The sequence below is a fragment of the Lepidochelys kempii genome, chromosome 10 (genome assembly GCF_965140285.1).
Source record: "Lepidochelys kempii isolate rLepKem1 chromosome 10, rLepKem1.hap1, whole genome shotgun sequence".
Taxonomy (NCBI): Eukaryota; Metazoa; Chordata; order Testudines; family Cheloniidae; genus Lepidochelys; species Lepidochelys kempii.
In genome coordinates this window covers 16,068,798-16,094,681 of record NC_136389.1, presented here as the reverse complement: position 1 = coordinate 16,094,681, position 25,884 = coordinate 16,068,798, and the positions used below count along the sequence as shown (strand labels likewise).

The window sequence follows — 25,884 nt, the reverse complement described above, 5'->3', positions numbered from 1 at the left end:
CAGCGATAGCAGATTAGGTTTACGATAGTTTATTTAACATAGCAGTAATTTATAGTCTACTTTTTTCACTTTTAAAATGGTGTGATTCAGTAACATGAACAAAGTACTGTGCATAGACAATAATAGTATATAAACACCTCTGAGAGCCAAAATGAGTGCATCTCTTTGCAAATATCTCCCCACACCAAACCCTCCCAGAAGAACAATTAGGGAATTGGCCTTCCCAAAAACAAAAAAAAACCCAAAAAAAGATTTTCCAAGTTTTAGATGTTTTGTATTATACTCGCTTGGGTACAACAAATGATATTTTACCTTACACTGTGTTTCTAAATTAAGCAAAACATCAATAACTGTTTTTAAATGACATGCAATAATAAATCAATAAATAGAACCAAGCATCTAGTATTAAGAAGTCATTAATATTCATCTTACTTGCTACATTTATAGGCATTTTCACCATCCAGTTGTTCAGGCTTCACAAACTGTTCCAGAGCTTTGTTTACACTCTGAGCGGTCTAAAACGGTAAGGTAACAGTGCAATGCATTAGAACATAAGAACATAACATATGAACTGCCATACTAGGTCAGACCAACGGTCCATCTAGCCCAGTATCCTGTTTTCCGACAGTGGCCAATATCGGTGCTTCAGAGAGAATGAACAGAACAGGCAACTATCAAGTGAGCCATTCCCTGCTGTCTACTTCCAGCTTCTGGCAGTCAGAGGCTGGAGACACCAGAGCATGGGGTTACATCCATGATTGTCTTGGCTAAATAGCCACTGATGGACTTATTCTCCATGAGTTATAGGAAACATCATAAGAACACACCACTTGCTCACTTTAGCTTACAGTAGCATGAACTAACATGATTTTAAGGGAGATCCACTGCAGACTACTGAATTTGTGAACAAGAGGGTGAGGGAGGAGACACGGACTGCAGAATATATTACATCACAAAATGTACTCTGTTCACTTTGACAAATATAGATGAGGTTTAATTATTTATAATATTTCATAGTACAGTAGTAATAGGTCTGTGGTACATACTGTAAAAGTAGTACACTACTAATTGATCTGTAGTACATATATTGTAAAAGTAATAATGTTTTAATAATATGGACCCTCAGTATAACATTCTGCAATTAAATCTTTGTTGAACTGGGAAGTATGAGATAGCATTGCCATGCCTGTCGATTCAAGACTTCAGAATGATGTTCTATTTTAATACTTGTCCAGATTAAGTAAACCTTACACAGACCATTTATATTGATAAGAGGTACCATAGAAGGACAAGGTATAGTATAAGTCACATCCATCATGGAACTATATGAGTAGAATCAACTTAAATTCTACATTTTAAATTTTCAAAAGCTATACAGTTAATTAAGGGGTTTTCTTTTTAAAATCTATTCAGCCAGAGTAACAAAATAATGTACCTTTATCTCCAATGTAATATCAAGGTACGGATCGAAGGTATCTGAGACTCCTTTGCAGTTCATACACTTTACTGAAATCAAAATACAAATACTTAACACAGTAAGCATAGTTAGTCTATTACCTAAAGTATTAGCACACATTACCTTAATTAGCATTTAAGTCAGGGTAGTCAACAGGCAGACCTTGGGCCAAATCCGGACCGCTAGACGATTTTGAACAGACCCTGAAATCTTTGTATTTACTTATTATCATAATTTTTTTTTATTATTATTATTTTCTGTGGAGTCTGGACCTTGACTATACCTTGACCAAGAAATTAACAAAACAAAAAATAACTGACTAACCCTGGTTTCAGTCGTATAATACAGTCATAAGGCCAAAACCATTCCTAAAAAAAAATTTTTTTTTTTAAAAAAAAGTACCTCTTGATCTTAAGTACCCTCCAAATATTTGATAGATGAGTGTGGTAGCCTGGGTATGTCTGTCCAATCTGAAAATAAATTATGCAATATCAGAAGATTAAAGTCAATTTATTTTTTTCTATGGATTTTTCCTCTTTTGAAAGCCCAGAACATGTACCGTTCTATTTATAGGGAAACAGGAATAGGAATGACAGCATATTCAAATATTTTGTTGGCACTTACTTGTTGCTTCCATTCAAACATGCTTTCTGCATAGCATCAACAGTGTAGCGTAGAAATTCATGTGCATCTTCCTGATTTCCAAACCGGAAATGTTTTGCTATCCCTAACAAATAAATATAAATGTTACACCATATGTCTCACATGTGAAAATGGATGAAAATAATGTTTTTTTTAAACTTTCCTTCATAAAGTTATATAAAACTCTAAGTTCTATAAACTACAATTAAAATCAGACAAATAAACAAGCCAATAAAATATCTAAACACAAAGATGGCATTTTACAAATAGATTATTTGACATGACTTACGTCTAAGATCATTGATGACAGCCATAGGTTTGATGACATTGCCAGAGTTAGAGAGTGCCTGGGTAATGTGAGCTTGCATTGTACACATCATGCAGAATCCTTGTTCATGGCCTAAGGAGCGAAGCAACATTGCATCTCAAATTAATAAAATATTTATCTACGGAAGATCTCAAAAAATCTGGAGGGTATAGGAACAATCTCCACAAAAATTATTCTTTTTCAAAACAGCTGACAATTAAGAACAGGTGGAAAAACCTATAATGATAGGTTAAAAAATGGAAATTAAAAAGAGTTCAATTCACAGAAATAGGTAAAGTTAGGAATGAGTTAAGCACAAAAGGAAATAATTTAGGATAGAGTAAAAAACTGAAATGCAAAACCAAAAAAAAAAATCAATCTTACGTTGCATCTCTTGCCCTCTCCCGCTTTTGTCTGCATATAGCTTATTTAGAGTATAAGATCTTCATAGCAGGGACCCGTCATCTTATATGTATATCAAGTGTGTTACGTTTTTGGGTGCTATACAAACCACAACAAATATGTACGACTAAAATGAAACAAGTTGCTCAGTGGTATACAGAAGTTATGTTAACCCTATGTGGTCCTTGTTTATTACTGAATATAGATTCTGGACCAGATTCAAATATCAGAGTCTAGTGATAGCAGAAACTGTAATTCTTGAAAAATAAGATCTAATACAAATAGAGAAAAATATTATTTAATTATGCAAAAGATGAGGAGTTATAGCAGGTGCCTGGACACTTTAGCTGCACTGTGACTGATGAAGGTGAAGCCAACTGACTTCGACTACATAAAAAGTGCAAATATCTGGAGAAATTGTAGTTTCTAAAGTATACTGTATTTTTATGAAATTTTGTTACATGTGTGTATCTAAGCCCTGACCTACCTTAGTTGTCTTGACTATGCAGGTACCTAGAACATTCAGCTGCCATTCTAAGCCCTCCTTTCTTATGCTCATTTTCTATCTACATACTTACTAGCAGACCCATGACCATAGCAGCCTATGCCATTTTATTACATAAAGCAGTCTACAAATAAATGGGAATATGCTTAAATCTATATTAAGATTTACTTAGTGGTGAGGAACCCTAGTTTGTGTCTTGAGCTTGGTCCTTTTTTCCCAGGCTCACAGGAACTGGGAACATTACACACTACTGAACTCTGGCGTAAAGAAGCATTTGAATGACCGAGAAAGTACCGTGATGGACACCAGAGGGAGCTACATCCAGCCCACTTTGAAGTCTGGAGAACCGCACGGTACAGGGCTCATGTGAACTCCATCGGGGTCTGCCGGGGTTTCTTCAAAGTTATTTTGGCCCCAAAAAATTATTTAAGGAGCAAATTTAGTATTAATTCATATAAATGTAACTAAGAAACCCAAGCTAGAGCTACATGATAGCATTTCTTAGCATATAGGAAGACAGAATATAACAGGAGGCTACTAGACCAACATACAATTACAAATAATGCAGGTATTGGAATAAAAAAAAATCAGGAGTTTCCTTTCCAGAATTACTGCTGTCCTTTCACTTTTAGAGCTAAGACAAAACTTTTTTTAAAAAAATATACTTTTTAAAAGTACTCACATGTTTTAGAGTGTTCATGAGAAAGCATGTAGTTGGCAAGAGGGGGTGTATAAGTCAAACACTGAAGAGCAGAGTTGAGGAAACATGTATTGCCAAGATTTTGGAGTCCAGCTCCAACTCTATGCGTTTGCTGCCATTTCAGACAAATCTTCTCTGCTGGAAAAAGAACCTTCTGTGGCGGAGCAATGCCATCACCAATAGCTGCCAAAAAATACCAACACATTTTAAACATATTAAAATTGTTTAATTTTAAAATCATGCTAAAGTAACATTACCTTATGCATGAGCATCTAGAAGAACTTTAACCAAACTAATTATAATAATCTACATTCTAGTAGTCACTTGGTGAGTAACGTATTAAAGACTGCCTCAGTACCACAAAGCAAGTTCTCAAGTCAACTCAAGCTCAGTAAAAAGATATGGTTTTGTATGCCAATTGGAAAAAATTAAGACAGTAGAATGCACTAATGTGGGACAATACAACAAAGACTAATTATTGTCCTGATTTCAGTAACCTAACTAAGCAAGTCCTTTTTTATCTAGCTTCCTCAATCTGACTCATAATTCAAATTAATCTTTTTTCCTTATTGTAAATTACAAGGAAAACTTATAATTATTAAACCATAAAAAGTGTAAGTATGACAGGATACCAAAGCAAGCAAGTAACAAGCACAATAAGTAGCCCTTAATGATAGAATCATAGAAGTGTGGGACTGGAAGGGACCTTGAAAGGTCATTAAGTCCAGTGTTTCTCAAAGTTCAGGTTGCCTCGCGGCATGTAAGGCACTGGGTTGTCTTGCTCAGCACCCAGGGACCCTAGCGGGTCTGGTTAGCACTGCCAACCGGGACGTTAAAAGTCCCGTCAGCGGTGCTGCCCAGCTAAGGCAGGCTAGTACCTACCTGTTCCAACACCGCGCTGCGCCTTGGAAGTGGCCAGCAGCTGGTCCAGCTTCTAGACAAGGGGGACACAGCGCTCCACGTGCTGCCCCTACCCTGAGCACCAGCTCTGCACTCCCACTGGCTAGTTCCTGGCCAATGAGAGCTGGGGGGCAGTGCCTGCAGGCGAGAATTCCGCAGAGCTGCTTGCATGCCTCTTCCGGGGCACAGCGTGTCCGCGGTGCCAGGACAGACGGAAAGTCTCCCTCTGCACCCCAGCTGCACCGCTGACTGGGAGGCACAGGAGGTAACCCTGAGCCCCAACCCCGCACCCCTATCCCCTGCCCTGAGCCCCCCCTAAACCCAAAGCCCCTTCCTGCACCCCAAACCCTTCATGCCCAGCCCTACCCCAGAGCCTGCACCCCCAGCCCAGACCCCTGACCCTCTCCTGCACTCCAACCCCCTGCCCCAGCTCAGAGCCCCCTCCCAAACCCCTCATCCCCAGCTCTGTTGGGTCACGGGCATTAACAATTGTCTTCAACTGGGTCGTCAGAAAAAAGGTTTGAAAACCACTGATCTAGTCCAGTTCCCTGCACTCAAGGCAGGACTATGTAATAACTAGACCAGGGGTTGTCAAACTGTGGGTTGGGACCCCAAACTGGGTCACGACCATGTTTTAATGGGGTCACCAAAGCTGGCTTAAGACTTGCTGGGGCCCACGGCCGAAGCTGAAGCCCAAGCCCGACAGCCCGGGGCGGAAGCCAAGCCTGAGGGCATCAACACTGGGTGGCAGGGCTCAGATTACAGGCCCCCTCCAATGACAGAGATTCCACAACCACTCTAGGCAATTTGTTCCGGTGCTTAACTACCCTGACAGGAAGTTTTTCCTAATGTCCAATCTATACCTCCTTTGCTGCAATTTAAGCCCATTGTTTCTTGTCCTATCCTCAGAGGTTAACAAGAATAATTTTTCACTCTCCTCCTGTGATGTGGATATTGACACCAAGTATTTTAGGAGGAATGTTATGTTTCAGAGAACTCTAAATAATACAGGCCACAAAAAGCAACACTGATAAAACAGATCCTTCTCTACAGAAATAAGCACTTGAGTAAATAAGCATACTATAAGTAATGAAGAACCACCACCTCCGCCCCGAAAAGTTTGTTATATTGCTCGTAAACATATTCAAATTAAGTTCACAACATTGGCCACTTGAGCTGTCTCACATGGTTCACAAGATTAGAGTCTGCTGCTGCAGTCCTTAATCATAATAGTCCCATTTTATATCAATAGGATTACCCCAATGAGTAAGAACTGCAAGATGAGGATGGCAGACACTACTAAATGGCAACTGGTTTTATTTTTTCATCATTTGCATGGGGAGGGGTACAGGACATACTTACATTGATCTTTCTGAGCTGAAGGCTTGGATTTATCAGGTACAGATGAACTAGAATAAACCGCAGCACCAGGTACTGGTCCCAAAGTGATCTTGTGCTTTGGAACTTCCAAAGATGATACAGCACCCCAACTTGCAGAGGCTGAGTCCATGTCTCCAGTAGAGGGTACCACGGAGCTACAAGGCTGTTTCTGACAAGCTGCAGGGTTTGAAGACTCAGATACTTTGTCAACTATGGTCATTGTTCATCTCTGAAACACAGAGTTGAAAGTTCTGTTTGATATGAGAACTAATATTATATGAAAAACCACTCAACAAGGAAAAGAATGGTAACAGTTACACTTTCCCCTTAATTAAACCAATTATCTTTGCCAAGGACACACAAATAATTTAGAGTGGTAGCTGTGTTAGTCTGTATCAGCAGAAAGAATGAGGAGTACTTGTGGCACCTTAGAGACTGAGAAATTTATTTGAGCATAAGCTTTTGTGGGCTAAAGCGCACTTTATCAGATGCGTGCAGTGGAAAATATAGTAGGAAGATTATATTACACACACACACACACACACACACACAGAACATGAAAAAATGGGGGTTGTCTCTGTCTGAGGGGTTGAACACCTACAAGATCTACAAACACCTACAAGATCTCTATCAAGCGTTCTTACAACTACAATACCCACCTGCTGAAGTAAAGAAACAGACTGACAGAGCCAGAAGAGTACCCAGAAGTCACCTACTACAGAACAGGCCCAACGAAGAAAATAACAGAACGCCACTCGCTGTCACCTTCAGCCCCCAACTAAAACCTCTCCAGCGCATCAAAGATTTACAACCTATCCTGAAAAATGATCCTTCACTCTCACAGATCTTGGGAGACAGACCAGTCCTCGATTACAGACAGCCCCTCAACCTGAAGCAAATATTCTCCAGCAACCACACAACAAAAACGCTATCCCAGGAACCTATCCTTGCAACAAAGCCCGTTGCCAACTCTTTCCACATATCTATTCAAGGGACACCATCATAGGACCTAATCATATTAGTCACGTCATCAGAGGCTCGTTCACCTGCACCTCTACCAATGTGATATATGCCATCATGTGCCAGCAATGCCCCTCTGCCATGTACATTGGCCAAACTGGACAGTCTCTACGCAAAAGAATATATGGACACAAATCAGACATCAAGAATTAGAACATTCAAAAACCAGTCGGAGAACACTTCAACCTCCCTGGACACTCAATTACAGACCTAAAAGTCACAGTTATTCAACAAAAAAAACTTCAAAACCAGACTCCAACGAGAAACAGCAGAACTGGAATTAATCTGCAAACTGGACACCATTAATTTAGGTTTGAATAAAGACTGGGAGTGGATGAGTCATTAGACTAACTAAAAATTATTTCCCCGTGCTAATTTCCCCCCTACTGTTACTCACACCTTCTTGTCAACTGTTTGAAATGGGCCATCCTGATTATCACTACAAAAGATTTTTTCTCCTGCTGATAATAGCCCACCTTAATCGATTGGTCTCGTTAAGAGTTGGTATGGCAACCCCCAATTTTTCATGTTCTCTGTATACATCTTCCTACTGTATTTTCCACTGCATGCATCTGATGAAGTGGGCTTTAGCCCACGAAAGCTTATGCTCAAATAAACTGCTTAGTCTCTCAGGTGCCACAAGTACTCCTCGTTCTTTCTACAAATAATTTAGAGGACTAAGTCTTTCATGTGAATGTTTCAAAAATGCACTAAGACACACTAAACAAAGTTTTTCAGCTGAATTACACCACTACCACTTTTGACTTTCATGAGATTTTTTTCCAGTAATCAGCATTGTTTAATAGCAAACCCTTGTGAAAATACCTCTTGGGAAAACTTTGCATTCAGCTTTGATTGCAACAGTATTTTCTGCACAAAAGTGTAAATTGGTCAGCCATTTTTGCATTTGATGACATTAAAAGTTTGTAAACCGACTGAAGAGGAAATCTATATATCTAGTGGTATCTTGTGCCATTTTATATTTAGCATAACGAACTTGCATACAAACAAACGGTACTTAAAAACTACACTAAGTTTTATTTAGTGGTGAAGCGTCCAAGTATTTTTATCTTGAGCTTTTATTCAAGATGGCAAAATCTGGAAGCACTACAGAAGTAATATGCTCAAGCCCAGATACTGAGAAAAGAAACGCCTTTATTTGCCTGTCTGCTGCAGAACTGCTGACGGGCTGCAGAAGAAGCTATGTCTTACCCACCTAACATTTATGAGAACCACATATCACAGGGACTTTGAGAATGGGACATACCCAGAGGAACACCCTCTGGGGGTGGGGTGGGGGAAGAAAGATTTATATACCTATTTTTTCCAGGATTTTTTTTGACCTTCATAGAAATATTTGTTTGGACATACTTTTGGAAACAAATACCATTTTAACATACAATTTAGTATACCACAGTTACACCTATTATTGTAAACTGAAAGATTAGACCAAAGGATAGTTCTTTTTCCAGTTTGTTTACTTTGCGCATTTGACACTAGTTTGTGCTAATTTTTCTGTAGAACAGAAGAAACCTATTTAAAAATTAAGGAAATGTGATTAAAACCACAAATTTGTCAGGGAAACTTGCATGCAGGGGTAGTAACTAAAAAAGTAATATTTTAAAAATTTTGCAATGTTGTCCCTTTAAATATGTGCTATTGAGCATGTGCAGTAAATATGTTACCACTTTCTATCAAAACAAGTTTTGTAGCAAGACTGTACATTATCTTTTTCAACACAAACGATCTGATCCTGCAGCTTTTACTCACACAAGCAGCCATATTAGCTTAACATAAGTAAGGATGGCAGCATTTGTATTTGTTCTTGTAACGTGAATGAGATGGCATGTCTTAAACAGCTTTAAGATATATGATGGAAGTGTTTTTTCATAAAAAATTAAGGAGGTTAAATAAAACAAACTATGTTAACAGAGAGTGTCCAGGTTCTCACACAAAACCACAAATTCTGAGTAAAACTCCTAATTAAATTACAGGGCTCATTCTACATGAAGATTACCAAGTATGCTTGGTAATATACCAGAATTATAGTGAGAAACTATTTTAAATAGGGTCAATTTTTAATTATATGAGGGGGTTGGGCTCTGAATGCTAGTGGATTCACCCAACATTTAGACATTTCCATCCACCATTACTAAGAAGAAAATGCATAAAATTGAAATTAAAGAATTCTAAGTAGACTTTATGGACTCATTTTATTGAGAAGTGGAGCCATCCTGATACTAAAAGATGACTTAGATTGAGGTCCCTGGCTCCCTGTGTCTCAGATAAGATTCTCTCGATCACCAAGTTGCAGATGCAAGCCCTGATACACAATGTGCAAGTGCCATACCCTTAAAAGCCAGTTTTTCATGTTCTCAACCAAAACAAAAGATGCTTCAATAATATTCATCAATACACTGGGGTGGGGGGGGGAGAAGAGGACAAGAGTGAAAGGAAATGAAAAAGAAAAGAATACCACCAATACAAACTGAGTATTTTAAACAAAATAAGAACACTATAGTCAAGACTTCTTATTTTTAAGCTTTTTTGAGAATTAGTGATTGACAAATGCTTTGAAATTTCCAGGTGAAAAGTACTACAGATTTGCTAGGCACTATTACTACTACTAATAAATTAAATCCATCACTTGTTCCGAATGTCTAACATCTACTGTCCAAATTAAAACGGTTATCTCAGGATAACTTCTTAAGTCAATAAACTGAACAGCACAGGACTACTGATATTTATATTATCTCCTGCACACATTCTTCCACACACACATCTACAAATTTTTCTATCTCTGAAACCACTTGCTATTGTAAATGTATTTCCTTATACAAGAAATGTCTTATAATATCTGCCCCAGCACAGTATTAAGAAAGTAACAACAGATATCATTACTTTCCACTAGAAGCAGCATGGAGTTTTGCATCACTGTTGTTAAGATCATGTCAGCAGTTCCATTAGAAACCACTATCAGTTTAACAAAAAGAAAAGGAGTACTTGTGGCACCTTAGAGACTAACCAATTTATTTGAGCATGAGCTTTCGTGAGATACAGACTAACACGGCTGTTACTCTGAAACCTATCAGTTTAACCTGACTGTAAACATTGGTCTGGCTGCATACTTGACACAAATCACAGCACCCAGGAACGCTTATATACAGTATATACATATATAAAATATATAAAACCAATATTTACAAAACTCGATTTGGCCCTGTTTAAAATAATGCAACATAAAAAGTGTTTTAACTTCAGATATTTAAATTATATCTATACATCTTACTACGCAAGAACCTTTTTCTAATTTAGAGTGCACTCTTAAAAAATTAAAACATAAAATGGTAATGACGGAAAATTGGTATGTATCACACCTTTTCATGATTTTTAATATACATATATTAACATTGTGGAACCACATATTACTGACATACAAAAAAGAGCTTTACATTATAGCCATCTAACAACTGGGGAAAGAAAGTTGCATTCTAGTCTCAGCCTGATTTTAAAAGTCAGGTTTTTTTTAAAACAGTAAATAAATAAATGTAAGGAAGAAGCAACAAACCATCAAAGCTAAGAAATACAAAATTAAGGCTATTATTCCATCCCTAACTGGAAGCCAATTATGGGTCACAACCTTAGAGTTACTTCAAAGAAACATTTTTCTGTCTTGTAAAGCATGCAGATACTTTACTTGAAAGCATTATGGTCTCACAGCATCACCTATATGAAGGCTGTGCAAGTTACACAATGGGAAAGTCTGAAAAAAGGTACAAATTGAAGTCTTTCTCCACCTCCATTCCAAAGCTACAACTTGCTTCCAAACAGATCCAAAATGACTATCTCGGTATCTCCATTCTGACTTCAGTTCTCAGCTGAACACATTTTTTCCCTTACAATTTCACTCCCTCCACGAATGACCTTATGCTTTCATTACTGGCCTGAATATTTTCATTTATTCACACCATAGACTTTTAACATCAGGGTTTTGGGTCATTTTACATCCATGGTCCTACTATGTAAAAAGAATTTGGGGAGGATAGAATGTGCATGATAGATGCAGCCCAAAGTACTTTCCCAATTACACACAGTACATAAAGCACTAGTGAAATGAAGCCACCTCTAGAGGTAGAGGGTGCCAACCAGCTGGCACACTAGACATTGCATTGAAATATTTCTGAAAGAAAACATAGCTACAATTCTCTCTCCTTTCCCCCCAAAATATATAATCCCAGTATCAGTAATATATTCCTAATATCAAAAACAACAGATACAGCTTCCCTGGGAAGGCCTATACTCTGCAGCAGCTGGGGAGATGGACTGGGTGGTTTAGTGGGCCTTTTCCAACTCTATTGCCCATCATGATTCTATTGTGCTGGTGCCATGAAATCACCCACACCAAACCCTGAACACTGCAGTCCCAATGTCATCTGTGTCTGAGAGTCAAATGGGGGACAAATTTCCCCCCCATTCTCCAAATTCAGTAGCAGCCACCTGGCCTACTTTCGGGGGGGGGGGAAGGAGAGGAGAGGGGCAAAGGGGTGGCACAAGCTCTGGGCCTAGTAACAGCAGATGGACCAATTACCGAGCGCCGGCCTCAGTTTGTTCCTCTCCCCCACACGTTAGGGCCTGAAGCCCAGACAGTGGGCGAGGGAAGGAGGAGAAGCGTCTGTAAAGGAATCACCCATTTGAGAGACAGTGTCCATGGCAACCAAGCGGGGCGGTAACAGTACAAGGGAAGCGCCCCCCCCCTTCACACACCGAGGGGAAGAATGGGATGGGGAGGGGGTCACGAGAGAACCCGCCCATCGCTAAGATGGGGGACCGGGGGTAACGCCAGAAGCGGGGGGAGATGGTACCATGAGACCCCCCCCCTCCACATCCGCGAAGGGGAGCAGCAGGTAACAAGGCCGGACGGGAGGCGGGAGCCCCACGCTGGACTTGGCGGAGGAGGGGGCGGTAACCCGAATCTCCCAGACCCCTGTGGCAGGGACGACGACCCCCGCCCTCGGGCGCATCCCCCATTACGAGGGGAGCGGGGACGGGCAATTGGGCGCGGGAGCGCGGCGAGCAGCGGGACACCCGGCTCCCGACGGGGAAAGGGGAGTAGCCACCCGCCGGGGCAGGTCTCCCCGGGCCTGGCGGCGGCGAAGGAGCTGGATCCCGCCGCGCTCCTAGGGGCGGCGCCCTGCCCTGCCCAGGGGTCCCTCCCCCCTTTAGTGCCCGCAAGGAGGGGGAAGGGGCCGGGTCCCGCTGCTCCGGGGGTGGGATGGGCCGGGCCCCCGCCTGCCAGCCAGCCCGCCCGCCCGCCGCGGCCCCTCCCCCGGCCCATTGATTTGCAGGGAGGGGGCAGCATGCGGCACTGCCGGGCTCCGCAAGGCCGCGGCGCGGCCCGTCTCCCTCCCCGGCCCCGTTACCTAGCTCGGCCCCGCTCGGCTCGGTGCTGCCGGGTCCCCTTCTCCGCAGCGCCCGCCTCAACCCGGCCGCTCCGCTCCGCCTCCTGCTCCAGCCCGTCGGGGAACAATGACGTCCCTCCGCCGGCCTCCTGCATCCGGGGCCCGGCGCCGGCCGAGGGGGGGGCGAACTCCTCCGGGTCACAGAGGGACCAGCACCGCCCCTGCGCCTCCCGCGAGAACCGCCAGGGGGCGCTGCAGCGATCTGGCCCAGGTGCTGTCCTCAAAGCTGCAGGGAGCGCAAAGGGCTGGCGCTTCAGGGACCCGCAAACGCCAGTTAAGGGAGCGTTACCAAAGTATAAAGGCAACATGGGACCGTCGCCAAGCTGTGTGGTCAGCATGGAGCCGTAAATGCCTGTTAACAGGCCATGATTAAACTACGGGAACTGTATGAACTGCAGGGAACCCAAACACGTGCTAAGGAAAGAGGCTATTGCCAACCCCAACCAGACAAAAGTGAATCCAATACCCCTTGAAAATAATGATGAGCTTTAAAATTATGAGATTTTAAAAGAAATCACAACTTTTAAAATATGTGTTCAGTTTTTTAAGCCTTTGAAGTTTGAGGGGAGCCATCTATCCCCAATTTGCACTGTATCATTTCAAGTTTATAATTCAGCCTTAAATACACATACATAAATGCAGGGCTCACTGCTGGCTACTCGGATGAGGATTCCACTTTGCTTTTCCTAAACTCTGAGCTGGGAAGCTACCATTCTATCCTTCTCCTGTATCTCTGTCCTACTTTCCTCCCCGTTAACCTCACATTTTGCCTCCATTCAGGGCTCAGACTAGGTGTACCAGCATCTCTTTCATGCTGCTATCTTGTACTCCAAAATCTAAGCTTTTATTTTCTTTGAAAAGGAAGTCTCAAGTGCTTACCATTACTCAAGTTGCTGCCATACACTCAGTTCACATTTCTGAAGCTAACTGAACCTGAAACAATAGCTCTGAGATGTGTGAACTGCACCATTCATTTCAAAGGGTTCTAACACAGATGCTCAAGTAAAATTGTTTGCATGTCAACACTGTCAAAATATGTTTAAATGTCAACTATTTCACTGCTCATAAAAGCATGTAAGAAAAGAGAGGGAGGATGATATTAGGAATATCTACAATCCATAATTAATTACTTTTTTAACACACAAATGAGTGAGCTCTGGAAAGTACCATCTTCCTTTCCCCAAAAAGTAGCCAACCCCAATAAACTAGTTAGTTTATTTAACTCTGTAGTGTAGGCCAAGCCTTAGCAGAGCCCAGCAAGGTATCTGATGCTTAAGGCTGTGAGTCTTTCACGGAAGTCACGGATTCCATGACATTCTGGGACCTCCATGACTTCTGCAGCGGCTGCTGCGGCTGACCCCAGGGCCGCCAGAGAAGCTGGGGCGGCCCCGTGGCCAGTTGCACCGGCTGCTGCTCAGGCAGCCCCAGGCAGCTGGTCCCGGGCACTGCCCTGGAATAGCAGTCCAGGAGCAGCAGCGGCGCCCCGGGCTGCACCCCCGTCCCCAGCAGCAGTGGTGGAGCCCTGGGCCACCCGCTCAGAGAAGCAGTGGTAGCGGGGCCCTGAGACACCACCACCTGCCCAGGCTACCCCCACACAGAGCAGCAGCGGTGGCAGGGGGACCTCAGGCCGTCCTCCCCACAGTGGCATGGGGCCTTGGGCGGCCTCCCCACCACAGCAGCAGCAGGGCCCAGAGAGCCCCCACCACAGGATCAGCAGCGTCCCCTGAAGCACCCCCCCATCCCCTCCCAGCACCTAAGATTTACTTAGGGGTATTTTTAATAAAAGTCATGGACAGGTTACCAGTCCGTGACTTTTTGGTTATTGCCCGTGACCTGTCCATGACTTTTATTAAAAATACCCATAACTAAATCGTAGCCTTACTGATGCTCCATAAGAGCAGGTCAAGCTCAGAAAGCCCAGTGGAGCCCAGAAGCTTCAGAAGCCAGCCTAAGCAGAGCTTATTGGTGTATTTGGTTGCTACTCAGACTGTGTCTACACTACAGAGACTATGTTGGCATAACCATGTCAGCATAGCCCATTAATGTAGATGCAGTGAACACCAACAGAAGGCGTTTTTTTGTAGAAACATTGCCTCCATAAATGGCATTAGGTACATCAGCAGAAGGCCCTTCTATCAGCATAGCTGTGTCTATGCTGGGGGTTTTGTTGGGTTAGCTATGTCAGCTAGGGGTATGTATTTTTTCACACCCCTGACAAATGTACCTATGCCGATATAACTAAGGATAAAGCCTTAGTTCTTTAGGTTGAGCCCAAGGAACACAGAGACCATGCATCTTGATAGTTTGAATATATATTTATAATCTACTGTGAATGCGGGCAGAGAGCACCAATAGCTTTTTTTTTCCAGATTTGACTGTTTCATGCTCCCACACAATCTCCTATTCCTCACCTGCCCTTTGTGTTCAGTTGCCTCTATATTTTTCCATCCTTTTCATCAGTTTCCTACAATTTACATTCTTCCTTTCTGACCCACCTTATTCTCCTGCATCCCCTCAGTTTCTCTCTTGCCTGCACATTCCCCAGCATCCCTCTTCTGTATTCTTGCTAGTCCACTTGTTCCCTTGGCACCCCTACAGACTCCTTTCTACCCTCTTCATGCAGACTCTCTCCTACTCCCCACATTCTCCTATGCCCCTTGAGTCTCCTCCTCCTCACATTCCCTTGCCCCTTCACAGTTTCCTGTAAAGTTTCCTAACCTTAGAGCACCATGGGACAAGCCATCTTTATTGGTGGCATCCTGGCTTCTGTCCCACTGAAAACAATGAGAGATGTCAGCTACTGAAGAAAATGGGGCTCTGAGTTTAGCATACTTACAGATGCACCGAACAAAATGGGGCATAGTTCTCATTCTCTCTCTCACACATATACACACAGACACATGAAGCAGATAATGGGGTTCTGAGGGGTTCACAAAGAGTGGAGAATGGGGCTCAAACTGGGGTGGATCCTGCTGGGTGCAAAGCTACAATTTTTTTGTTTGTTTGAGAATATAGTATTCTCAGCTTTCATTTTTCAGTCTCTAGTCTTTGTGTAACCAATGCAATGACATATATATGAATTTGCAAAGAGAGCCTGAAAGAATAGCTCAGAGGCAGTGAGGCGAACTGTCCTGTTCCTCTTTATGGGTCCATCTACTCTGTGGATGGGATCTGTAATTCGCAGCTTGGTTAGACATACACATGCTAGCTCTACTTGAACTAGAATGCTAAAAATAGCAGTGTGGCTGCAGTGGCTTGGGGTACTGCTATTTTTAGCTCACTAGCTCAAGAAACAGAGCTAGCATGTGTACGTCTACCTGACCTGAAATTACACCGCCCAGCTACAGTGTAGACATGCCTATAGGGTATTAATTCAGATGAATTACAATAATTAAATATCAGTGTTAACTGTTTGTTAACTAGAACATGTAAGAAAAGAGAGAGATCATTATGAAGATCTGAACAGCCTTTTGTGAGTCTGACTTGTAAAGCCAAAAGGCCAGAAGAGAAGATCAGAGCCAGGGTTGCCAGGTGTCCAGTTTTCGACTAAAACACCCCCACAGCAGCCCAAAGACCCCTCCCACACTCTGAACTCCTCGGCCCCAGCCTGGAGCCCTCTCCTATATCTCAAACCTGTCATCCCTGGCCCCATCCCAGAGCCCACACCCCCAGCCTGAGCCCTCATCCCTCCTGCACCCCTGCCCCAGCCTGGGGCCTCCTCCCGCACTTTGAACCCCTCAGACTCAGCCCAGAGCCCTCTCCTGCATCCCAAATCCCTCATCCCCAGCTGCACCCCAGAGCCTGCACCCCCAGCTGGAGCCCTCACCTCCTCCCACACTCCAACCCCCTGCACTAGCCCAGTGAAAATGAGCGAGTGAGTGAGGGTGGGAGAGAGAGAGAGCGACAGAGGGAGGGGGGATGGAGTGAGTGGGAGCTGGGGCCTCAGAGAAGGGGCGGGGTAGGGAGCGAGGCAAGGGCATTCAGTTTTCTGCATTTAGAAAGTTGGTAACCTTAGTCAGAGCCCAGGAGGGAGCTGAGGCCCATCAAGGGCAAACCAGTCCTAAAGAGTCCAACCTGGCATCCTAATTCCTAACAACTTCACAACAAACCCAGTCCTCCCACTAGTGCAGCAGGGGCCTAGTGGGTGTGAGTCCAGGTGGCTTTCTCCTTGGTTCTAGTGGCTGCTGTTATTCTCTCTGTTGGAAGTTATTTGCAGTCTCAGGCAGACATCACTGCATCACGGGTCACATTTTAAAAAAAAAATGTTCACTATCATAAGGGCTAGAAACTTACAGGTATAAATACGTTTTTTAAATTAAAATTCGGACTCTGATGTCATTGCATGATTCAGGAGCCATGGCCCTACACCATATGCCTGTTATCTTTATGTCTCAATTCAGCCCTGCCCCAGGGTGCATCCAAATCCCCATGAGAGAGAGTTGATCCAAGGAGCCCAGCACACATGATCATATTTTGAACATGTGCACTATCCATTGTAAGTAGCATCTCAAGTTAGTGGAGCTTGGTTTGTGTGCAGAGCACCACTACTCCTCCCCCAAATTCAGGCCCTGAATAGAATTCAAATACACACTAGGAGAATTGGGTGTTGGGGATTAGAGTTCACACACATACACAATCACTGAGGAGAATCTGGGGAGCAGAGTTCATTTACACGGACTGATTCTCCACTGCCCTACATCTTGTGTAGCCAGTTACACCTATGCAAAGTAAGTAAAAAAATATTATCATACCACATAGTCCTGCTTTTTCCCATGCCTCACCATACCCCACTCCTCAAAATGACTACCCGCAACAGCCTCACTCCCCACCACAACTAACTACTGTATTCAGCTTCAAAACCCTGATTCATACCAAATCACCCAAATGCAAAATTTTAACTTTGACCATACTTGTCATGTTAAAAAAAAAACCAAACACTTTACCATTTGCCAGTGTCCATGTGTTTATAGAGATTATAGACCAGATCCTCTGGTCTGGCTGCACCCAGTGTAGCCTATAGTCAGACTCCACTGAGCGGGAGTTGAGCCCAAGAAGCCCAAAGAGCATGCATGATCATATTTTGAACATGTGCACAATCTACCATGAGTGGTGTCTTCATGTGGGCAGAGCTTATTCTGTTGGCAGAGCTTGGAAAAATTCCATCACCATTTTTTTTTCCCAATCTGATCCCTGACTTTCATAAAGATTCTGACTTCACTTATACCAAGTGAAAACTCAGAGTAATTCTATCATCCTGAGTGGAAATTTTGTGGAATTACAAGACAGCAGATTTTGGGTTCCAGGCTGCTAAAAACCGTAGGTGAAATCCAGGCTCCACTGAAGTCAATAACAAAATTCTCATTTACTTCAAGACCAGGATTTTACCCCCTTATCTTATGTTTGCATTTTGTCTGAATAGTCTTTGTCCACAGGTGTGTTGCTATCACTTGTAACCTGGATCTGCTCCCCTTCTGGGTAGTCAAAACTGACAGGGAATACCTTGGCTCACTACTGATAGAAACAGTGAATGCCTTCTTCCTTATACTCACTACTAAAACATTCAGTAAACCAAACTGCTCTTTAAAAAACAACACTTGATTGCCAACAATGTAGCAAATTTACCATCTTCTGTTTAACCTCTCCTTCCTGGGCGATGTCATTGAGAAGATGATAGTGAACAAACTCCAGCAACACTGGCTTCTGCTGGCATCCTATATTGCCCAGCCTGGCTTCCTGTGAGGCGATGGCACAGAACAGCACTGGATGACCTTGTGGCAATTAACAAAGGGGAAATAACAATGCAGATACTTCCAGATCTGTCAGCAGCCTTTGATACTGTTGATCATGAACTTCTGTTGACTCTTCGGTGTGCTAATGCAGGAATCAATATTATTGTGCTCAACTGGCTTCTTTCTTTCCTCTCCAAAGAGTTATGATGGACATTTGTCCCTTTCCCCCAAGAGCTTTGACATGTGGAATTGCAGAGGGTTCAATCTTGTCAGTGATCAACATTTTTGTACATCCTAGGGGATATCATGAGATGCCACAGGCTGTTTTGGCAATAATATACTGATGAGGCACAGCACTGTTTCCTTTATATTCAGGCTGGTCTACACTAGCAGGTTAGGTTGACCCAGCTATGTTGCTCAAGAGTGTGAAAAATTCACACCCCTGAGAAATGCAGTTAAGCTGACCTAAGTCCCAATGTTGATGGTGCTAGTCTATGGAAGAATTTTTCCGTTGACCTAGTTACTGCCTCTTGGAGAGGTGGATTTGGTTGGTTGGCAGTCACTGCTGAGTGACATAGCATACATCTTTGTTCTTTTGAGAGCCAAGTACATGGCCTTCACAGTACTTTCATCCTCTCAATTTTGTGGAAACTGGAATTCAATCAGGACTCACTGAATGGCAGTTAGAAAAGGTTTTTACTTGGCAAGCTGCAACAGGAATCTGTGAACAGCAGTTTGTTGTATGTCCGTACAGCTATGGTAATTTCACAATGGTACAGCTTTACAAAGTAACATGATCCATTTTAAAGGCCTGCTAGTGGTTGATTTGGTCATTTCAATCTGTTACAGCAAAGCATTCATTTTAGAAGTCTGACAGTAATATTATCCTTGATTAAAACTCTGTGGAATATTGCAACATATCAACAATAATTATTACTAAAAAATAGCAGTATTCTCTGAAGATAATTTAAATGGAGGAGCATTCTTCAAAGATATTTGTTCACATTGTGGACGTAGAGCCAGTTTAAGTATCTCTCTATTGTCCAGGTACACAGTCTCCAGTTGTATACAAAACAACAGGCTTTTAATGTACAAGCATTTATTAAAACTAACTTCCAGCAATGACATCTGTCTGTTGCTATCTTTTTACAGCAATATAACAATAGACGACATGAAGGAAGAAGCTGAAAGGCTTTTCATTTGAAGAGAATTCCCGAATTCAGTGAAGTGAGTGGAGGGATGGTACAGAAAAGAATATGTTCTTAGTGAGGATTTTCTTTTTAGCTGTAAATGTTATTTTAGAGTTTTGAAGGGGACTTTATACAATATTTCAGCAGGCAGCTTCCAAAATCTGAGGTAATGCACCAGTTCATTGAGACATACACATCTGATGGCTAGTATGGATAAATGGGATCCTGCTGATGCCACTCTGCAGATGGTCCCAAAACCTATGACCTCTACATGGAAACCTTAGAGTTCAAACAGCTAATGGCTGTTTTGATCTGCGGAATGGCAGCTCTTGGATGACAGAAGAATTCAGATTTTTAAACTGCAGCATTTGCAAAGACTTACAATATTACAGAGCAGGCACATTGAAGGATGAAGGTTTCTGACAGGGCACAGTAAGCTCCCTGTCAGAAAAAAAAATCTGTTGAGTGTGAACATTAAAGTGAACCAGAGTACCCATTTTGAACCTGTATAATGTTCCATGAAAAGACACAAGCCATTAGTTGTAATGTTCAATTACAGGGTCCTGCAAAAGTGTTCTAATTAGTCACTTTCTCAATTTGCTATCTGCTGACTTTTCAAGTTGAATAGTCCCCAGAGAAAGTGGTGGTCCCATTAGCTGCTTGTGTAGCTTGATACAGATGGCTGATGAGGACTACATAAGGTTCCTGCTCCTCTCTGATTTCTAAAAACACAAATCACTAGCCACTTTTTTTTAATTAAAGAAAACATCCTAAGAAATAAATAGTTACACTATCAGGCAGTTTAGGTTAAATTTAAGTTTTATAAAAGTTTTGGGGAAAGTATTATTTATTAATATTTATTATTTGCTTGCTGATTTTAATAGACATAAACCAGTTATTGTGTTAAACATGCCCCATCAGTATTTCCAACCCAAACATTAGAGTATTGTGCTACCATGTCAGAAAGAAAGAAACTAACTACAAATACTGTTCAAACTAAGAGAAATTTAAAAAATAAACTATATAAATTAGGGAAAAATAAATTAGATTTAAAAACATACTTTCTGTTTTAGTCATTCCAAGTGTTGTTTTTAACACAGGTAGTTTTGCTATAGGAATATATGATTTTGTTTCCATTCTTTTAAAAGACAACTACAGGAAAAATGTGAAGACCAAGATTTATTTTCTAGAATTAATTTTGCGTGTGTGTGAAGGGGGTGGGGAATAAGTCGGGTAGTATGGAGGTGTATTATACATAGAATCATAGGACTGGAAGAGACCTCAAGAGGTCATCTAGTCCAGTCCCCTGCACTCATGGCAGGACTAAGTACTATCTAGACCATCCCTGACAGGTATTTGTCTAACCTGCTCTTAAAAATCTCCAGTGATGGAGATTCCACAACCTCCCTAGGCAATTTATTCCAGTGCTTAACCACCCTGACAGTTAGGAATTTTTTCCTAATGTACAACCTAAACCTCCCTTGCTGCAAATTAAGCCCATTGCTTCTTGTCCTATTCTCAAAGGTTAAGAAAAATAATTTTTCTCTCTCCTCCTTTTACAACCTTTTACGTACTTGCAAACTGTTATTATGTACTAAACAAACCCAATTTTTTCAATCTTCCCTCATAGGTCATGTTTTTTAGACCTTTAATCATTTTTGTCGCTCATCTCTGGATTCTCTCCAATTTGCCCACATCCTTCCTGAAATGTGGTGCCCAGAACTGGATACAATACTCCAGTTGAGGCCTAATCAGTGCAGAGTAGAGCGGAAGAATTACTTCTTGTGTCTTGCTTACAACACACCTGCACCTACAGAATGATGTTCACTTTTTTTGCAACAGCGTTTTGTATGTTTGTAATTGATTGTTCCTTCCTAAGTGGAGTACTTTGCATTTGTCCGTATTAAATTTCATCCTATTTTCTTTAGACAATTTCTCCAGTTTGTCCAGATCATTTTGAATTTTAATCCTATCCTCCAAAGCACTTGCAACCCTTCCCAGATTGATATTATCCGCAAACTTTATAAGTGTACTCTCTATGCCATTATCTAAGTCATTGATGAAGATATTGAACAGAACCAGATCCCTGCAGGACCCAACTTGTTATGCCCTTCCAGCATGACTGTGAACCACTGATAACTACTCTCTGGGAACGGTTTTCCAAACCAGTTTTCCACCCACCTTATAGTAGCTCCATCTAGGTTGCATTTCCCTGGTTTGTTTATGAGAAGGTCATGCAAGACAGTATCAAAAACTTTACTAAAGTCAAGATATACTACATCTACTGCTTCCCCATCCACAAGTCTTGTTACCGTGTCAAAGAAAGCTATCAGGTTGGTTTGACATGATTTGTTTTTGACAAATCCATGCTGACTGTCACTTACCACCTTATTATCTTCTATATCTTTACAAATTGATTGTTTAATTATTTGCTCCATTATCTTTCCAGGTACAGAAGTTAAGCTGACTGGTCTGTAATTCCCCAGGTTGTCCGTATTTCCCTTTTTATACACTGGCGTTCTATTTGCCCTTTTCCAGTCTTCTGGAATCTCTCCAGTCTTCCATGACTTTTCAAAGATAATTGCTAATGGCTCAGTAAACTCCTTAAGTATTCTAGGATGCATTTAATCAGGCCGTGGTGACTTAAAGACATCAAATTCGTCTAAGTAATTTTTTTAACTTGTTCTTTCCCTATTTTAGCCTCTTCTGATCCTACCCCATTTTGACTGGTATTCACTATGTTAGACATCCAATCACCACCAACCTGCTTGGTGAAAACTGAAACAAAGAAGCCATTAAACACCTCTGCCATTTCCACATTTTCTGTAATTCCCCCCCCCCCCACTCATTGAAGGTAACGGGCCTACCCTGTCCTTGGTCTTCCTCTTGCTTCTAATGTATTTGTAGAATGTTTTCTTGTTACCCTTTATGTCTCTAGCTAGTTTGGGCTCGTTTTGTGCCTTCACCTTTCTAATTTTGTCCCTACATACTTGTGGTAGTTATTTATATACATCCTTTGTAATTTGACCTAGTTTCCACTTTTTGTAGGACTCTTGAAGATCTCCTGGTTAAGCCAGGGTGGTCTCTTCCCATACTTCCTATCTTTCCAAACAGTGGGATAGTTTGCTTTTGTGCCCTTAATAATGTCTCTTTGAAAAACTGCCAACTGTCTTCAATTGTTTTTTCCCTTAGACTTGCTTCCCATGGGATCTTACCTACCAACTCTCTGAGTTTACTAAAGTCTGCCTTCTTGAGATCCATTGCCTTTATTTTGCTGTTCTCCCTCTTACCATTCCTTAGAATCATGAACTCTATCATTTCATGATCACTTTCACCCAAGCTGCCTTCCACTTTCAAATTCGCAGCCAGTTCCTCCCTAATTGTCAAAATCGAATCTAGAACAGTCTCTCCCCTAGTAGCTTTTTCCCCCTCCTGAAACAAAAAATTGTCTCCAATACATTCCAAGAACTTGTTGGATAATCTGTGCCCTGCTATGTTATTTTCCCAACAGATGTCTGAGTAGTTGAAGTCCCCCATCACCACCAAGTCCTGTGCTTTGGATGATTTTGTTAGTTGTTTAAAAAAAGCCTCATCAAGCTCTTCTTCCTGGTTAGGTGGTCTGTAGTATACCCCTTACCATGACACCATCCTTGTTTTTGCCCTCTGGATGGGCACAACTTAAATATGTTTATATAAATTAAATATATATAAATAAGGGGTGAAAACTGTGTCTTTTAACCTTTTCCCAACTCTTGCCAACCTCTCCACTAAATTGTGCGTTTGTCAAGAATCAGTGCTGACTGATTCTGATGTTCTGTTTTGTCTTTCTTTACTATAGCTCTAATGACCTTTGTCTTCTCTTGAAGGTGACCTATAATGGAAAAAATGCTTATGCCTACTTTGTTTTTTTATACTGAACAGAGATCTGAAAGGGATTTTTTTTTGTTCACCCTCAAAAAAAAAATTTTTTTTTTGCTTAGATTTTTACTTTTGAAATTTCAGGAATGTAAATTCTGGTCTTCCCTCGTTTTGCTAAAAAATGCAGTGCATGTCTCAGAGAGGAAGATTAACACTCTCAGCCTTGAATTGAAGGGGCAGATGTTTTAAAACTTTACCACAAGAACTTTTCTCCCAATTGTCTATTAGATGTTTGAATAAAACAGGTGTTAACAAACAAAAACCAAAAGAATTTTAAACAGTATGGATACAAATAACTTTCCTTATCAGTTAATCAAGTTTCACTTGGATGGTGTCCATAATGTTGTAAATCTAATAGTTTTTCAGTCATGTACAAGGTTTCCAGGAAAAATAGGGTAGACATAATTTACATTTTTAATATGAAAAACAAACAGAAAACCACCTTCCTAACAAACAATAGAAAAATCTTTTGTGCCTTCTTTGTAGATTACAAATTTTTAAAAAAGTGAAAGTCCCACCCCAGCCCACCCCTTTTTTTTTTGAAGGTCACCTTTAGAACCACCTTCTTCTGCATATAGCACCTGATTTTACAAGATGTAAATATGTGCTGTACGTCAGAATCAATGCTGTGGTTTTGTCTTTATTTTATTGGTAAATATTTTCCTTCTGAATACTACTTAGCATTTAGATAATATGTGTCAAAATGCTTTACAAAAGCCCCAATACAATATAAAGTCAAGTTCAAGGTCCTGGTCCTTATCTTCCAGGCTCTCAATAGCCCGGACCCAGCATATCTAAAAGATCACCTAAACTTTTGTGATGAAGACTGTGGTCCACACCTCTGCTCCCCTGGCACAATGGAACTTTCTACCATGAGGATAAAGCTCATCTGTGTAGGGGGCAGCTGCTGTGGTGCCAGAACCAAGGGCAGCCAGCTCATCATCGGCCATAGCCATCAGCAGCCGATAACGGAGGACAAGAAGGGCAAGGTGAGAAGGCACAGAATATAGGCAGATGGACAGCATGGGGCACAGGAGGCTGCTGCGGGTCATATGGACTGGGATTCAGAAGGGCAAATTGGGGGGACAGATTGGGGTGGGGGCTGAATTGGAGTTTTGGTGCAGGGCCACATGGGAGCAGGGGTGGCTGAGTGTGGGTGCAAGGACAATGGGGGAGTGGGGTGCATGGGATCACGGGTGGCTGAATGGGGGTGTGGAGACACATGAGGATGGGGAGGGGTGTGGGGGGGTATGTGATGACTGAGTGGGGGTGCAGGGATACATGGAAATAAGGGAATGCATGGGGATGGGGAGGAGGGTGCAGGGACACATGGGGACAGGGGAGGAAGGGTTGCTGAGTGGGGGTGCAGGGACACATGGGAATGGGGAGAGGGTGTTGGGACAGATCGGGACGGGGCAGATGTGCTTGACTGATTGGGAGAGGCTAAGGGTCTGCATTGGGGAAGCTCCCCAACTCCCTAACAATTCCTACCCCCTGAAAAAAAAACTGTTCCATAGTTCTCGCACCCATACCCAACAACCCTCCAGGTTCACTCGTAGGCTCTTTCCCAGCAATTATTTCCCTCTCCCTCAGCTCCTCTGTTACCCTGACTTCCCGAAGCCTTTGCACTGCTTCTGAGGGGTATGGAAAATAAACCTGTATTGTAGTTTAAATGAATTATTACTCAAAGTTCTGTATTAATATGGCTAGTAAGGAATCTATTTGTCAAAAAATATTTCCTGAATATTTGTTATCTGTATTGTTACAGACATACTTGCTGACAGGTATTATGAAATAAATTACCAAAATAATTGAAACTGGTTTGATTATATTGTGTTATTTTGACAAATAAAATATACAGAATATTGCAGAATTTTAAAATATTGTACACAGAATTTTTATTTTTGTTTTGGCATAGAGTTTTTAATTTTTTGGTACAGAATTCTCCCAAGAGTAACAAGTGGAGCAGTATGGGGAGCTGAGAGCCCGGGCTTGGCACAGAGCTGACAGAGTGGGCTCTCAGCCCTGGGCAGTCAGGCTCTCAGCTCAGAGCTCCATGTAGTGCTGACAGGCAATATAAGTAATGCAGTGTCTACACAGACACTACATTGTCCTAACTATATCAGCCTAAGTGCTACACCTCTCGTGGAGGTGGAGTTATTCGGTCGGTGTAGTGGGGGACTTACATCGGCGGGAGCAATGCTGTAGTGTAGATTCTTGCTGAGTTAGGTCAACGTAAGCTGCCTTACATTGACCTAATTCTGTAGTGTAGACCT

General features: G+C 42.0%; 1 protein-coding gene across 2 annotated transcripts in view; it reads right to left on the bottom strand.

Annotated features, from left to right (window-relative positions):
• USP42 (ubiquitin specific peptidase 42) overlaps nucleotides 1-12,821 on the bottom strand; it is a 42,092-nt gene extending 29,271 nt beyond the window's left edge. For both annotated transcript variants that reach the window (XM_073362140.2, XM_073362139.2), the window contains exons 1-8: nucleotides 12,733-12,821; nucleotides 6,275-6,521; nucleotides 3,995-4,195; nucleotides 2,388-2,498; nucleotides 2,081-2,183; nucleotides 1,859-1,926; nucleotides 1,436-1,506; nucleotides 433-515 (exon numbers count right to left, since the gene is read on the bottom strand). In XM_073362140.2, coding sequence (XP_073218241.1) covers nucleotides 433-515; nucleotides 1,436-1,506; nucleotides 1,859-1,926; nucleotides 2,081-2,183; nucleotides 2,388-2,498; nucleotides 3,995-4,195; nucleotides 6,275-6,512 — 875 coding nt within the window. In that variant the 5' untranslated portion in view covers nucleotides 6,513-6,521; nucleotides 12,733-12,821. The remainder of the gene's footprint in view (nucleotides 1-432; nucleotides 516-1,435; nucleotides 1,507-1,858; nucleotides 1,927-2,080; nucleotides 2,184-2,387; nucleotides 2,499-3,994; nucleotides 4,196-6,274; nucleotides 6,522-12,732) is intronic.
• Between the last annotated feature and the right edge of the window lie 13,063 nt (nucleotides 12,822-25,884).